Below are 16793 nucleotides of genomic sequence, written 5' to 3'. Positions count from 1 at the left end.
CGGTCCTCCAAACAATCGGACCAATCTGGGCCAGGGTAACGTTGTAGGTCCGGCACATATCTAAAATGACCGGATCGATCGGGGGGTCGAGCTTGAGGGTGAAAGGATAAGTATAGACGTACAAGAAGCCCTCTCGATGGTCGGTGACTGACTCATCTGGTCCGGGGGTGAAAACTTGAACCGGAGGGTTATCCCATCCGCAATCGGTCCGGACTAAATCGAGTTTGTCCTCAGTAATGGACGAGGGATACCGCCTTACATCAAATCCTCTATCGGAAACCAGAGAAGGTTTCTCGACCTCGAAATATTTGTTGTAGTTAGGTTTGGACGGTACAATGTCCAAAGCAGTCGGTTCGAATGTGACCTTCCCCTTGGGTTGAGAAGTTGGCTCGGTTCCTTCAGAAGAAACCGAAGGAACATCATGGGAGGTGGTTTCGGTGTTGGCAGACATTTGAAAATATGGAAAAGAAGATTGGGTGAATTCGAAAAAGAAGTTAAAAAATGGAGTAAGGGAACAGTCAAGAAAGAATTCGAAATGGTAAAGAATGAGAAAAAGCAGTAGCAACACACTCTAAAACAAGAACAGCTAGTGAAGAAGTTGGCAGAGTTATTTCCTTTCACGTAATATAAGCGATGAATCAGAGGGGATAAATGGTTGAATCAGCAACAAACTTGATATGGAGGATGATTAGAAGTGATGAGATGAAGAAATGAAGCAGAGAATAAGTGAAATGAAAGAGGTAAAATGTAAAAATGAAGAGGAGAATGGCGTTATATAGATATGGGATCGAGGCGGTTTCAAACCCTAGCCAACCGGGGGATGCCACGTGTCCCATAATTAATGAGAAATGACTTGAAACGACGTGCATTACGGCGGTTGTTAGAGCTGACCATCCGGGATGAGACACGTGGTCGATGACAGAGGGACGTGATGCAACTGTTCCCGCCAAAATGAAAAGATAACAACGGACAAATGGAGCCACCAGCTTTTTGATTCATCCACTTCCCGTTACTCCGATAAAACTACGGTCCGGAAAGTGTGGGGACTATCTGTATACGGTAAAAATCGGATATATGCTAGACCGGAGACCGAGGGAAGAAAGAAACAAGCACGAGCATGAAGACTTTCTTTTGGGACCGGAGGAGTGCTTGATCCGAAGAAAGCGAAGGACATCGTTTGGTCCGGTTTCTCCATAGTCGAGCTGATCGTGGCCGTTGGTTCGGTTGATCGTGGCCGTTGGTCCGGGTGATCCGTTACACAATTGTCACGCGTCAATACCGTTCTTCTACATTGTACTACCAATCGTACGGGTGTCAGACCGTACGACCCAACCTTATCCTTTTTAGGGTTTTTCTTTATTCAAAAGGGCTTATGTTGTAAGAAGCCCATAAGGCAAAGCTTTAAATAGGAGGTATTATTTTACTTTCAAGGGTTGGCTTCTTGAGTTCTAGAACATTTTAATAGCAAAAATATATAAATCTCTCCCTCTCAATATCTGATTTTGGTCCGGATTTATTGTGTTCATCTTTAGATTTGTTCAATCAAACGATATTCAATATATTGGCACATACGTTTAGTGTAGGTCATCGATTACTATTTAGATTATTCATAGTTGATCCTATTCCATTTTCTCTCAATAAAAAATAGATTAAAGTTCAACCACATATCCTATACCTCACTCATAAATTTAATTAATTATCCAAATTTAGGGTAAACACCACAGAATCAATTAGGGCTTTAGGAGAACTTGCCCTGCGGAACAAGAATTCTTTTGATAATTTAAAATGGAGAGCAGTCTGTCGGAGCAATGGGATTTTAACAAATGCACTTAAGGTAAGCCTCTATTATTCGTGACTTCAACATTTAAATAACGAGCCATTCCAAATTCCTGAACTTCAATTTCTAACAGGCTTTCCGCTTTTTCTTTTAAATTGACAGTGTTGTTCCTTCCTTTCCATTTTATGTTGGATTTCTAATTGGGAAAAGGGTCAAATTTTCCCCTTTACTATGAGAAAGGATTAATTTTACCCTCCGTACAAAAATGGATTGGGGCACTGAGGTGGCATACACATGGCGTAAAGTGGGTTTGGGCTGAGGTGACATGCCACATGGCGTAAAATGGGTTGGGGCACTGATGTGGTATGCCACATGGCGTAAAATGGGTTGGGGGCATGCCGCATGGTCCACCTCATCAAAATGTTAGTGTCACGTGGGATTGGGCGTCCACCTTGGACTGCCCTAACGGAGGAGGGGTATATTTTGAACCATTTGATAGCAGTGGGGATATTTTTATACGGATAGTATAACAAAGGGTAACTACCATAGATACCTTGCTTTTTTCTCTTAAAAAACAACATAACAACCTTCTTTTTGGCCCATTAGATGTACGAAAAGTAGGGTCTAAAACTGTTAAGAAGAAGAAAAGTAAAAGAGAGAGAAAAAATGGCTAGTTGAAATTAAGATCAACCATTTACTATGGCCAAGATATAAAGTGAAGGTTGACATCATCACATATTTGATGACCTATAAATAACAAAGACTGTATATAGTTACCGTATAGGAATATAATACGTATATTGTATACGGAAAAGTAGTTTTAGGTTATACAATACGCCTACTTTCAAGAATCAAATTTAATTAGGCGTGCATGTTTTACTGAATGTATGGGGAAGAAAAAGTAATTATTATCATGAGAGAGTTAATTTTGAATTTCTCCTCTTCCTTTTTCATGAAGGGTATGAAAGGAATAGGAAAAGCGGTAAGTGACGGGTATACCCTCAAAGGGGTAAATTTGAACCTTTTTCCTTTCTAATTTTGGTGTCATAAACAACTGTTTGCCATCACTAGACCTCCTTACTTTTATTAAGGTAAAGATGCATTGCAGACTTTTGACCTTCGGAGTCGAGCTTTTCAAAGACATGTTCAATAATAATTTATGATTCAAATATTACTAGGCAAAATCAGCAGGGGTCTTTTGTAATTTACCTCTTTTTCATATGTGTGTTCTGTGAGCTGCTCCCTATCCTTAGTTTGTAGGTTGAGACTTAGCTTCTGCTAGTCCATACTCTAGTTGAGGAAGTTAAGCTCTTGTTTGCCCATACAAATTCTTTACCTTTCTTCTGTTTTTTTTTTTTTTTTTTTTTTTTTTAGTTTCACATTTGAGAAAGTGGTTTTGACCAGTTTTTCAACTGAATTTTTTTTCCACTCACAAAATCTGAACTTTTTTTGAAGTTAAATACATGTCCAAACACAATTCGATTTCCAAAATACCTTTTTTCAACATTTTTCAATTGTCATACTTTTTTATGTTCAGACGCCTACTAACTATACTAAGAGCTACTTTGTTGAGTTTAAACTCTTGTGTGTGAGTACTAGTTATCTTATTTAGAAGTATATTCATGTAGAATGTGACGTTTCATTTTCTATTGGAAGTAATTTTTAATTTGTTCTATATTTGGATGGACAAGGGTTGCCACTGAAGTGAGAAGACGCAAATATGTGTGTGCTTCTCTTGAATCGCAAAAGATGGACGCTGACTTCTGTGCTACCACCAAACGGGAGTGCGCTATATGCTTCTATGATCTATACCTTTCAGCCATTGGCTGCAAATATTCTCCACATAAATATACTTGTCTTCTTCATGCCAAGGAGCTTTGTGCTTGTGCTTGTGCTTGTGCTTGTGCTTGTGCTTGTGCTTGTGCTTGGAGTGAGAAGTATTTGCTTATACGGTATGGAATAGATGAGTTGAACATCATGGTTGACGCTTTGGATGAGAAGGTAAGTTTTTTTCTGAAATTTTATTTTTAAATTACCTAATGTAACTGATTTATTCTCCATAATTACACTTTATAGTGGTACTTTTAAATAATTACAAAATATAGTTATATTTTACATTTTATAGCAGATATACTTATCTCTAAATAGTAGGCACAATTCTTGTATTTGCGCGCATACCGTGTATATACATTGATACTGTATGCGCGCGCATACAGTGTATATGCTACGTTTCGAAAGAAAAAAATATTGCTACGCTATGGAAAAAAATCAGTATTTTTTTTTTGCAATAAAGGGCACTAATCTCGTTACTTATGAAATTCTCCTCCCCCCCCCCCCCCCCCCCCCTCCCCCCCTTTTTTTTTTTTTAAGGTAAGTGCAGTTCATAAGTGGGCAAAAGAAAAACTTGGATTGCCCGTGTCCGACGTCTCTAAAGATGCCAGCAAGGATGGAGGTACGGCTCCTCCTTTTGAAATGGTGAAGGTACCTGCGATTTTTGATGTGGGACTCTCTGAGAGTATGTCTCACCGAACATCAGATATTCAACAGGATCAGAAAAATAATTTGGATCCAATATCTTGTTCGTCTGTTGATTCAGATGCATTGACTCGTCGATCACAGTTGAAAGAAAATGCTTATGATGAGAATAAAGTTTTATTGCCAAAAATATCACAGCATACTGCTGTTGGAGAAAATATTGCGACTTCTTCCAATGCAGTTCGCAAGAAACATCTTGCTCGGGAGTCTTCGGCTACTGAAAACAATGGGATTATTCTGAGTGATGATGAAGATTAGCAACCCCATGTTTACTGTATCATGAATGGTAATGTGCATTTATGGTACATTAATGCACTGTTGTAACTTGTAAATCTGTTCTTTGCTATAAATTTGCAGATCGTAAAGCTTGAATTATGTTACATGACTGGGAAACACTCTTTCCACTCAATCTTGGCAATTTGCTTCATGTATATTTGTTCTAGTATTCTTAGTTTTTTAAGTCTGGAAGACATTGTGTGTGATGCTATTACTGGTCTAGGTAGTAATGCCCTCCATTTAGACTTGGTAAATTACCTGCTATGCGGCCACATTACAAGAGAAGTAAAATTCTAACATCTGCTACAATTGGATCTCTCTATAACAACATTCAAGTTCCTTTTGGAACCAGTTTTCATGTTATGGAATGTTATACGTTTTCTATAACAACATTTCGCTATAGTAGCTAAAAAAACGTATTCAGAACAAATGACGTCTTTATAGAGGTTTGACTGGAAATCCAGGGAAAAGGATTTGATCCCTGATACTTATCTTAACATGATTAACATGAAATGTAAATCAGCTTAGGCGTAAGCTGGCTCGGTGCAATAAAAAAGTACAGTGATTTCCTTTACAAGACTTGCTTAATTTTGGATCAAGATTGTGGATTTGATCATGTCTTTAAGTAATTTTTGTGCTACCGCAAGTTTTCAGAATTTGCAACGACATTTCGCCAAATATAATATTTGACAGTTGAAACTGGGCTGCATGGATAAAAGCTGCCAGTTGGAGCTTCATTAATATTAGAAATCGAATCCACAACAATTAATTTTGAATTCAGTGTTCTCACATTCGCCTTAAAAATACAATGATACATATCATTAGACAAACGCCGTTACTCTGACTAGTCCTTTGGGATTTTGCATTCGTACATGCATAGATCTAGTCGAAGAATTTGCTCAGAATAGATGGTCGCCTATATCTGAGGGGTATCTATCATTATATTTCTCAAAAAGATGATTCGATTGATGGAATTTGATACGAGATCGATGATCTTGATGAAATTGATATTCCAATCTTTCTTCTTAGAATGTATTGATTTGACCCCATAAGCAGGACCAGGCATGTTGACGAGTCAGTTGAACATCGTGATTGATGAGTGAGTACTGAGTAAGTAGATTGGGCAAGCAAGGTTTTTTACTTAATTTGTAGAACAACTAATTGTGCAAATATTTTGAAAAGGATAGAGTCCCATGAAGAGATTGATTAATGCAAGTTCTATCTTCCAAAAATGAACTTAAAAAGAATAAAATGAGTTCTTGTCTAATTCCTAAGTACATTCATAATCACCAAACAAATACCATCAAATATATGTAAATGGCACAAAAATATATGTACAAAGAAGTACTCACAAGTGTGAGAATAGTGGGAGAAAGTAAGAGAAGTTCTCTATAACGGTCGGTTTATACAAAGGAGCCGGTAAATTTTTACCTCAACTATGAATGAACTAATTAACCAGTAGTTATGTTGCTCGGATTCTCCAAAAATGTTGCCGCACCCATGTCGGATCCTCCAAAAATATATTACTTTGGAAGGATCCGTTACGCACCAGTCAACATTTTTTAAGAGTCCAAGCAACATATAGACTAATAGTATCCTGATTCGATTCCACGATATATCATTTGAAACCGATTGCAACGAAGAAACTAGCTAGCGAGCGAGTCAACCGACACTATAACTATGGAAAAGCACGCTAAAGTGGAAGTATTATAAGCTAAAAGTAAGTAATTAAGACGGACTATGAGGATAAAATTGAAGTGACATTAGATAAGATCACGCAGCCTGAATGCAGTTTATTAAGATATCTAGGCTCGATCTTCCAGAAGAATACAACCCAGTGAAATCCCACATCGTAGGGTCTGGGGAGGGTAGAGTGTACGCAGACCTGGCTCCTACCAAGGTAGGACGGCTGTTTCCGAAAGACCCCCGGCTCAATAAAAGCATAAAAAGAAGTCAGATATGGTTAGATAAGGTTAAGAGATTCAGATAAGAGATTTAAAGCGATATGGAAATGAAATAATGCAAGCGACACAGATACAGGATAATCAGAGCACAGAAAATAACCGATAATAGCATAAATCAGAGCAGATGACACAGGATAACCAAAGCACAGGAAATAACACATAATAACAGATAATAGCAGAAATCGGAGCACAAGAAATTATATTGCAATAATGCGACTACTAATAAGAACGGATAACGAGACTATCTACTAGCCTTCTACCCTAATTTGGGTCCTCCAAACCCTCCTATCTAAGGTCATGTCCTCGGTAAGCTGTAATTGCGTCATGTCGTGTCTAATTACCTCTCCCCAATACTTCTTCGGCCTACCCCTACCTCGTCTGAAACCATCCATGGCCAACCTCTCACACCTCCGCACTGGGGCATCTGTATCTCTCCTCTTCACATGCCCAAACCATCTCAATCTCGCTTCTCGCATCTTGTCTTCCACCGAGGCCACCCCCACCTTATCCCGAATATCCTCATTCCTAATCCTGTCACTCCTGGTGTGGCCACACATCCATCTCAACATTCTCATCTCGGCAACTTTCATCTTTTGAACGTGAGAGATCTTAACTGGTCAACACTCCGCCCCTTCCAGAAGAATGACATGGTAAATACAACAACAACAACAAGATAATACCCAATGTAATGACATGATAAATAAGGAAAGTAAAAACAAAAAGACACATTCAACAATCCTGTTAAAATTTATGACATGATAAAGAATCCAAAAAAGAAATTTTTATAGCAAGCATGGTATTTGAACTAATACTTAAAATTCACAAAGTTCTAACCACCAGTGGCGGAGCCACATAGACCGAAATGTGGACAATTGAACACCCTTCGCCAAAAAATATATTATGCATATAGAAAATTATACAGCATATACAGGTCAGAAACTACTTATAAAAAATAAAAAAATCTTTAACACCCTTAACGAAATTTCTGACTTAGCCACTGCAAAAATATTTACCTTTCAAACAGAGTAGAGTTTCATAACCTGGTCAATTTTCACTCGACAAATGGGGCATTCCCCTTTCTCGGATTTGATCTGGTTCAAACACTGCATGCAGCCAACCATGTGACCACAAGGTACACATGCTCCTTCAACGGAAGCTTCCCAACATATTATACACAATGCAGGCTCATGTTCATTTTCCTTTTGAGTAGTAACAGAAGTTGTTGGTCGCTCCACAAGAGGATTCGACAAGTGCAACGGGCTAAGATCTATGACCGGATAATGAACATCTTCAACCTCTTCTGGAATTGGTGGAGCTGAAGGGGCCACAAAATCAAAAGCAGGATGATTTCCCTCTTGAGTTTCCACGTTTTCAACTGGATAGACAATAGGCCTATATTCAGGTGCATTGTCTGGCTTGTCCATCGCTTCAAAGCTACCGATTCCTGAGGACAGGAGCGGCATAATTAGTGCATAAAAACATGACCCTCCCAACCCGTTCTGACCCGTCCATTTATTAGCTCAACCCATCTTAGCCCAACTCATTTTAGCCCATCTAAAAATTGGGCTGATAAGTAGCCCAAATTGACCCATAGAAACCTTGTCAAAATATTTTCAAAAAGACATTTTTTTGTTTGATATGTTATATATAGCCATAATAGAGAAATAAATAGTTTTATGAGGTACTCAAAAGAATTATAAAATAACAAATTGAGAAATTAAAACTTAGTAAGGATTGGGTGGGTTGGGTTAAGACCCGCTTTTTAGACCCTTTTTAGCTCAACGTCCAAGTAACTTATGGGACGGTCAATTAACTCAACCCATTTTGACCCGCCCAAATCTAGCACAACCCCCCATTTGATACCCCTACCTGAGGATGCTGGTTTGCTTATCGACCGAAGTGCAGTGTCCTTTGCAGTGTTTGCCCATCCTTGATAATGAACTTCATCTGTACGTCTCTGTCGAGGCTCGGGTACGTCCCATCCATTGTATTCTACCACAGCAGGCTCGTCGATCCATCCACTGCAGCTTAGTTCAGAAGATGTAGATTTAGGAAGTGACAGCTGTCGTCTTTGACCAGATACATCTGCAGTACTTTCCCATCCGTTCTCTTGGACATTAGTTCGGTCATCGGTCCAATCATGGTTAGTAATTTCAGATGTAGGCTGGGCTCTAACAAGTGAACCCCATCCGTTGTGAGCAGAATCATTGGGGTTATTACACCAGTCATTTTCATTTTTTACTGAAGAGCTTTGTCCCTGATGATGAAGCATCTTCTTTTCTTTAGCAGATTGAATGGAACCTTTGAATCCCGTTGCCAGTTCCATTGCTTGTGCAGTGGTTTCAGATTGTGGCACTGTAGTTCGGGTAGGCAGGACCTGAAATGCTAACATGTGATCAGCCCAGAGGTCGTTTCTGCTTTATCCTCTTGGTGCTTCATAAAATAAACCGAAAAGGATCAAAAGTGCTCCTGTACTGTATGAAATATCTTAATTTTACCTTCCGCTATACTTTGGGATCATTCATACTCTTGCCATTAGCAAATCATCTTCTATTTCCCTTGACCCTAACAGAGCTCCAACGTGAAGTATAACAGAAGGTAATTGTAAATCATAGTCAAGTATTTTGACATGTCGAATCCACCCAATCCATCGTGGAGCTCCATTAAAGTCAAGGTCAAGGGTGTGTTTGGTATGAAGGAAAATGTTTTCCCCCAAACCAAACACACTCCAAATATGACACAATTTGCTAAAAACATGGGTATGAATGGCCCTAAAGTACAACGGATGGTAAAGTCAAGATATTCCTTATAGTGGAGGGATAAACTTGGACCTTTTCCCTAAAATAAAGAGAAAGAACATGCATAGCACCTCGGGAAAAGCAACCCTACAAGAGATCAGTTCTATGTTTAAAGAAATTCAGATGATGTTATGTGCAGACGTGCAGTACCGTGTTAGATACTTAGCTGGTAATTGTTTCATTCAGCTTCGAAAGCATCAAGTTTATGATTCAAGAATACTATATTATCTGACTTATCCACAATGTTCCGGCTTTGACGTTAGAGTTGGACTGGAACACACACAAAAAAAGACAATTTTACTAGTTCAGAGTTGGAATTTTTATACCCATAGACATCTTCATTATCTCCAGCTTTCACTTCAAACTTTTCAGTTTCTTAGATTATACACACTCTCTATTTCCAGCATACAACTGCAGTTTTATAGTAAAGCTGTATGTCATCAGCTTCTAGTAAGAAAATACACAAATGGAAAAAGCAAATATAATTCTAACTAGTCACACCTTTCATTTCTGAGTGAACTGAAACAATAACGACACATACTTTTAATGACTGTTTTGGTCAAGCTTCTAGAATCTGCTTAGAAAAAAACACTTTTGGAGAGTAACAATTTGTGTTTGGCTAATTAATTTGAAAAGAACTTTTGCCAATATAAGATCAGTACCTTATGCTTGGCAAATGTTCCAAAAGTGCTTCTAAAAATTGTTTCTGCTACTCTCAAAAAACATTTCTTTTCCTCCTAAAAGCTTGGCCAAACACCTCGACTTTCTAAAATAAACACTATTTGAAAAGAGAAAAAAAAAAAAAACTTTTGGCTTCTCAAAAAGCTTGGCCAAACAGGCTACTAGACATAACTTGTATAATATGCTCCGGATCTGGGACACAAGCAATATGTACAGAAGTAGTGAAGAGTTTGATTTGGTTGGTAAGTGGTAATTACCTCAGTTGGACCAATACATGCTTTGTGTAACAATTGAAGCTGTTGTTGATCAGAATCGCTCACTGGTGTAAACTTATATCGAGTATCTGTAAGAAACAAAATCAAATATTTTCTGAAAAGAGGTTTTGTATATGAAATAACATTAAGTAAACTAAATCAATATGTTTTCACAATTCAGAAAAGTTTTTCTCTTGGAGGATAACAATCAAAATCTACATTCTAACATTTAGCAACAGAATTTGCATATGTATCTACATATTCATTCCAATCTCCTAAATCTGGGCCCGGTTGGACATGATTTTTATCTTTTTCTCAAAAAAATAAATTCAGAACAGTGCTTGGCTATAAATACGATTTTTTTTTTTTTTTTGGAAGATGAGTTTTAAGTTGAAATTTGTTTTCCATTCACAAAACTTCTACTTTTTGCAAACATAGATGCATGCCAAACACAACTTCAACTTCCAAATTTTTTTGACGTCTATTCAGAAACTACTTTTTTTTTCTTCCAAATATCACATTCTTTTGTTCTAACGCCTACTAAATATACATCTTCTATTTTTTGGCTGAAAATTAACTTCCGGATGGTGCTTACTTGTTCAGTATTAAAAAGTTCTATAGCTTCTGCAATTATGACGGTTATTTGATGCATATATATTTCTCTTGAGGCATAAACCAAAAAGTAACAAAATTTGTGCATTATAAATTTCTATTGAGGCATTTAAATTAACTGCTCACTGATAATTGTGCATAAGAAGAAAAGGTTTTTTCTTAATTCTCTATTCAACAAGACCACCTATAGAAAAGAGTTTCGGAAAAAGATTATTACTACTGGTCTTGTCAAAAATTGTCAGCACAGGATCTGATTGTTGCCACCTTATCTCTTCGACGTTAGCCTTCCATAAGGCGATAACATTACGTGGCTCGGCGTCCTGTTCAACAAATATCATATCAGGAGATCAGCCAACTTAATAGACGGGAAGAAATATCAGCAATCCTTCATTAAAGGTAGTTAACTCTTAACTAGTATGGCATTGAGCATATTGTTGTTGTTGCTTCCTTAAAGAATCAGCCAAGCACAGAGAATTATGTGCGGGGGCTGATGTATATGTAAAAATATACTAAAATCTCAATAAATATTACTCCCTCCGTTTTAGTTTGTGTCTTAGTTTGACTCGCCACGAATTTTAAGAAAATAAGGAAGACTTTTGCATTCTGTGCAGTGTTGTCAAAGGCGCGCTTAAAGCGCTCTTAAGCCCTGAAGTGAGGCTCAAAACATGTTAAGCGCTTCGCCTCGCTTTATGTGCGCTTCAGTGTCATTATCAAGGCTCCAAGACATACTTTTCTTTGCCAATGAGCCTCTCTTGAAGAGATGACACTAGATAATTGATATTTCACTTTATCGTTATGTTTTTACAATTTGTTAGTCCATATATTTGTTATTCATGCTTATTATTATTAGTCTTGGGCTAAACATATATGTATTTTTATTTTTGCACCATTGCGCCTTCTTTCATTAAAGCCCACGCTTTATTTGCGCTTTGCGCTTAAAGCCTCAGCTGACCTTAGAGCTTTTTTGCGCTTTTCGCTTTTGATAACACTGATTCTGTGTCTTAAACTAAAAATGTGTGTAATGTATCAAAATGCCCTTTGAATCTGAGAAGAGGAGGATAACATACAACCAGAGGCGGAGCCAGGATTTGAAGCTTGTGGCTTCAAGATTCTAATTCATTTAAGTTACTAGGTTCTAAAGTAACAATGCATATTCAATGAATTTTTTAAGACAAATACAGGGTTTGAACAAAAGTTACTGGGTTCGGTCGAACTCGCAAGTCGTATGTTGGCTCTGGCCCTGCATACAACGGTTGTTTTATGTGCAAGAGGCCCGGGGAAGACATGAATTTGCTACTACACTGGAGGTAGTGAATCGGTTATGGAGCACTGAATTGAATTTTTTAACAAATCAACTGGGCTTTCAGAAGGAAGAGAAGGAGAAGTAGAGCATGGATCTAGTCCCTCAAGCCCTTATGTGAACATTCTGGAGGAAAAGAAAATTGGAGGGCCTTTGAAGGGTTAAAGAAACTCTTCTATAGAAATTAGGGGTCACTGTCTTCTATAAATACTTGGTGTACCTAAGAGATCCCATGTACTGTAGATAATGGGTGCTATTCATAGAGAATCGCACATCTGTTTAATGGTCGACTCCTTGTCTTCCACTTACATACTATGAGGTCCTTCCCAACAAATTAATAAAAGTATTACTTCATTGTAAAAAGATAGTAGAGATATCAGCAAAATCATTCTGAATTTACTGTTTTTTGTAATCAGGAATCCCCAAGGGTCGGTGGCTCACAGTTCAAAACTCAGTGGATAGCCCACCACTCTTTTCTCCACTTAATACCAGGCTTTTGTCCACGACAGGGTTCGAGCCCGTGACGTGTGCCTAACCCATACATCACAAGATACGCTCAAACCGCTAGACCAAAGCCTTGGGGGCAAATCATTCTGAATGTACTTCATGCTATTTATTTAGTTATGATTTAGTTTAGGATGAAAGTCACGAGCTTTTTATTTTTGCGCCGGAAAAAAAAAAAAAACTGAGCTAAATACTACTAGAACATGAAACACAGGTTTTACATTCTTGGTTATGTGAAACTGGAAGCCATATATGGATTCTGCTCAAACTTCACAAAGATACAATGTACTTAGATATAGGCTCGATTTTGCATAGCAAGGACTACCCCTACACAATGTACCTATTCTACTTCATCCATAGAAATAACCTCATATTTTAGCCTGACAAATGTCATCTTGACAATTCGATGGTACAAACTCAAAGACAGGTACCTTATAATTCCTCCTTTTCTTTTTTGGATAAGGAGAGGTATGTTACAATATTGCCAAGGGAAATGGTAAAGAAATAATGTTGGTCAATATTGAGTAATATACCTGTAAGGATGAGTATATCGCCAGCTCCAATTTAAGAGGCTTTGTAGGATCAGCTAAACCGCATGGTGTTACTACAATCCAACTGCAGTTCTAATCATTCGTCAGCAAGCATACAAGATGACTTACATAATGCCTATTTCAAGCCTTTGGCAGGATTAATTTTTTGGAACTTGCAGCATTATATGGAGAAATGGATTCAGAGCACAAACAATGGACACTTATAGAAAAGCCAAGTCAGAATCATACTGACATCTTCCTTGATAGCAATTGAGGAGCTAAAGCTTCAAGAAACCCTGGACCATATAACTCCCTCATCCAGCCCGAGAAAATGCAGATTTGTCTCTAAAAGTGAAAGCAAAACCAGAAAAATTAATTCACAAACATAATATCCGTCAAGAAGAGGCAGAAATATACAATAATCATGTGAATTCAATGTTAAATTGTAATTAAAGTTTGAGACTAATATCAAACACACCTCAATAATACGGACAACATTGCTAAAACCCTTTGCTCGAGCAAGTTCAAGTGGAGTTTGGCAAGTATCATTCTTGATCAACGGATTTGCTAGTGAATGAGTTTCATAGTAAATCAGATCAGTTGAGAACTATGCAGAAATTATATCCAGGGTGTGTTTAATATGGAGGAAAACATTTTTCAGAAACTGTTTTCCAATCTTCCCATGTTTGGTTGGTCAATTTTTTTGGAAAACAAGTTCCTTAAAATGAGAAAAATGATTTCCCTAATGGAAGTAGAAAAAACAAGTCCATAAGTGACATTTCACATTAATTGTCTCCTCCCCACCATCTAACATACCCCACTACCCCCATAGCCCCCATGCGCACCACCCCCACACTCCTACCCTCCACCCCCACTCCATAGTGTTTGCTTAGATTATATAAAATGCTTTTGGGATGGTATTTTCTGCTTCCTTACCAAACACCAGAAAATAAGTAACAAACTCACTTATTTTCCGGGAAAACATTTTTCGTCGTACCAAACACCAGAAAATAAGTACTTATTTTTTTCTAGGAAAACATTTTCAGTCATATCAAAGACACCCTAAATCATGTCAGGGATTCATCTACAGAGCAAAAGGAGAAAGCATATTTACTTTGCAAAACTATAAATATGTACCTCCATAGGAAAGAAGCAATTCAACGGTATCATCCAGACCTCTCTTAGCTGCATGATGTAGAGCTGTTCCAGCATGATATCCTGAGGAAAATTAAGACTTGTAGTGATGATTATTGTAATAATTAAAGCAGATTACTAAGTTGCACCGATTACCACAAAAGTAGTGAGGGGCTGAGGGCCATGGTACTTCAAAAAACCTACTAAGTTAAAATCCTGGAACAGCCTCTAGCGACGAGTCTACAAAATTACTCCCTCCGTCCCAATTATGTGGCACTCTTTCCTTTTTTTGTCACTCCAAAAGATTGGCACCTTTCTATATTCAGTAACCCTTTAACTTAAAACTTCCGATTTTACCATTAATGGGATGATTTATAGCAAACAAATATCTATGGCTCATTTTAGAGTTTAAAAAGTCTTCCTTTCATTCTTAAACTCTATGCCCAGTCAAACACCTTCACATAGATTGGAACGGAGGGAATAAGATTATAATTGGCAGAGAAAGGTGTACCTAGCCAGTAAACATTGACATTAGCACCGAGCTCAAGCAAAGCTTTTGCAACATTCAAGCCATTCGGGTTCATGCACGCTACAATCAATGGTGTCCTTCCTTCTTTGTCCACCCACTGATTCAATGGGAGCATAAGATCACTCAGTAATCAGTATATAAAAACTACTCATAAACCTGCTAAAATCCCACTCTCTTTATGGTCGCCAAAATTTGTGTTAAAGCAGAGCTAAATTTTCAAGTAAATTGGTGCATGGAACTGGTTTACCCACAGACTTCCACCAGTAAAAATATTACTTATAACACCTCCCAAAAGTTGAACTTTTTGTATATTTCTATACCTCAAGACTTGCACCAGTAAGAAAAATTACTCATGGCATCTCCCAAAAGTTGAACTTTTTAGTATTTACGAAAAAGGGTGTTGATAAAAAGCTAAAATTTTCAAGAGAATTTTGGTACATAGGTGAATTTGCATACTATAAGACTTGCACCAGTGACAAAAATTACTCATGGCATCTTCTAAAAATTTAATATTTTTCATATTCACCTAAAAGGGTGTTGATAAAAAGTTAAATTCTTTGATAAATTGACAGCATTTGTATACCTCCAAACTTGCACCAGTGACAAAAATACTCATGACATCTTCTAAAAATTGAATCTTTTTTATATTCACCAAAAAGGGTGTTGATAAAAAGTAAAATTCCTTGATAGATCTGCATTTTTATACCTAACAAAATTGCACCAGTGACAAAAACTACTCATGGCATCTCCCAAAAGTTGAATATGTTTAGTATTTACCAAAAAGGGTGTTGATAAAAAGCTAAAAAAAAATTCAAGTAAATTTTGGTACATGGGTGAATTTGCATACCTCAAGACTTGCATCAGTGAAAAAAATTACTCATGACATCTTCTGAAAATTGAATCTTTTTCATATTCACCACAAGGGGTGTTGATAAAAGTCAAATTCTTCAAGTAAATTTGGGTACATGGGTGAATTTATATACCTCAAGACTTGCATCAGTGACAAATATTACTCATGGCATACTTCTAAAAATTGAATCTTTTTTATTCACCAAAAAGGGTATACATAAAAAAGCTAAAATTTTAAACTAAATTGAGTAAATGAGAGAAAATTTATATACCTCAAGATTTGCAACAGTTACAAAAATTACTCATGGCATTTCCCAAAAATTGAATCTTTATTGTATATACCAAAAAGGGTATAAATAAAAAGTTAAAATTTTCAACTAAATGGGTGAAAATTTATATACCTCAAGATTTGCACCATTGTTGTGAATAGCTTTGATAGCTTCAATATTTCCTTCAATGACTTGTTGATATAGTAACTCATCTTTGGATTGCTTTTGCCCCATTAATTAAATTGATAAGACAAATAGCTTTCAAACGTGAAATATCTTATGCGCTTTCATTTGTATATACTAGTCTCAGTTAGGCCGTACTAAGCCCACGCCCAAACCTACATTAAAAATTCGGTTTGTTGATATTTTTTCTGCTTTTAATTCTTTATTCTCGTAACATTCACATTTTCGAAAGGCTTTTAAAATATCAAAGTATAAAAACGTATGTTAAAAAAAAAAAAAAAAAAAAACTTTGTTTATATATTAGAGTTTTTAGGAAAAAAATAAATAATTGAAAGCTCTTCTAATTTAATTTTTTGATATTAAGTCCCCCATGATCCAAATTGAGCTTTTTATATGTTAAATTATTTCGTTTGAGTTCTTTGAATTGAACTCATATTGGCTAACTTATTTTTTTACCAAAAAGTGTTTTGCAAAATAGCAGATAATTAATATGTTATATAATTTAGGACAAAACAGATAAGTTTAATAGGAAAAAAATTATTACTTCTAAATTATATAAACCATATTATCCTGTTTTTTACAAAATATTTTAATAAAA

At 36.8% G+C, this 16793-nt stretch overlaps 2 protein-coding genes across 8 annotated transcripts; one reads left to right on the top strand and one right to left on the bottom strand.

Annotated features, from left to right (window-relative positions):
- Positions 1-2645: 2645 nt before the first annotated feature.
- On the top strand, positions 2646-4692 carry LOC132605217 (lysine-specific demethylase JMJ703-like). Its single transcript, XM_060318430.1, has 2 exons — positions 2646-3778; positions 4148-4692. Exons 1-2 carry the CDS (start codon positions 3527-3529, stop codon positions 4568-4570), a joined length of 675 nt encoding a protein of 224 aa, XP_060174413.1. The 5' UTR covers positions 2646-3526; the 3' UTR covers positions 4571-4692.
- Positions 4693-7331: 2639 nt separating this feature from the next.
- LOC132606519 (putative E3 ubiquitin-protein ligase XBAT35) lies at positions 7332-16308 on the bottom strand. Of its 7 annotated transcripts, none has more exons than XM_060320062.1 (10): positions 16145-16308; positions 14877-14991; positions 14369-14449; positions 13710-13798; positions 13481-13576; positions 13235-13324; positions 11115-11217; positions 10289-10374; positions 8422-8929; positions 7332-7996 (listed from the first exon to the last, which is right to left on the bottom strand). In XM_060320062.1, exons 1-10 carry the CDS (start codon positions 16244-16246, stop codon positions 7569-7571), a joined length of 1698 nt encoding a protein of 565 aa, XP_060176045.1. In that variant the 5' UTR covers positions 16247-16308; the 3' UTR covers positions 7332-7568. The 7 variants fall into 7 exon arrangements, with proteins under 7 accessions (XP_060176045.1, XP_060176046.1, XP_060176047.1 ...); XM_060320063.1 differs by having other exon boundaries at positions 13235-13316; positions 13485-13576; positions 16145-16307; XM_060320064.1 differs by lacking the exon at positions 16145-16308 and adding an exon at positions 15742-15934.
- Positions 16309-16793: the final 485 nt, after the last annotated feature.

The sequence above is a fragment of the Lycium barbarum genome, chromosome 8 (genome assembly GCF_019175385.1).
Source record: "Lycium barbarum isolate Lr01 chromosome 8, ASM1917538v2, whole genome shotgun sequence".
Lineage (NCBI taxonomy): Eukaryota > Viridiplantae > Streptophyta > Magnoliopsida > Solanales > Solanaceae > Lycium > Lycium barbarum.
The sequence above is the reverse complement of the archived record's forward strand: the minus strand, read 5'-3'. Positions and strand labels throughout refer to the sequence as shown.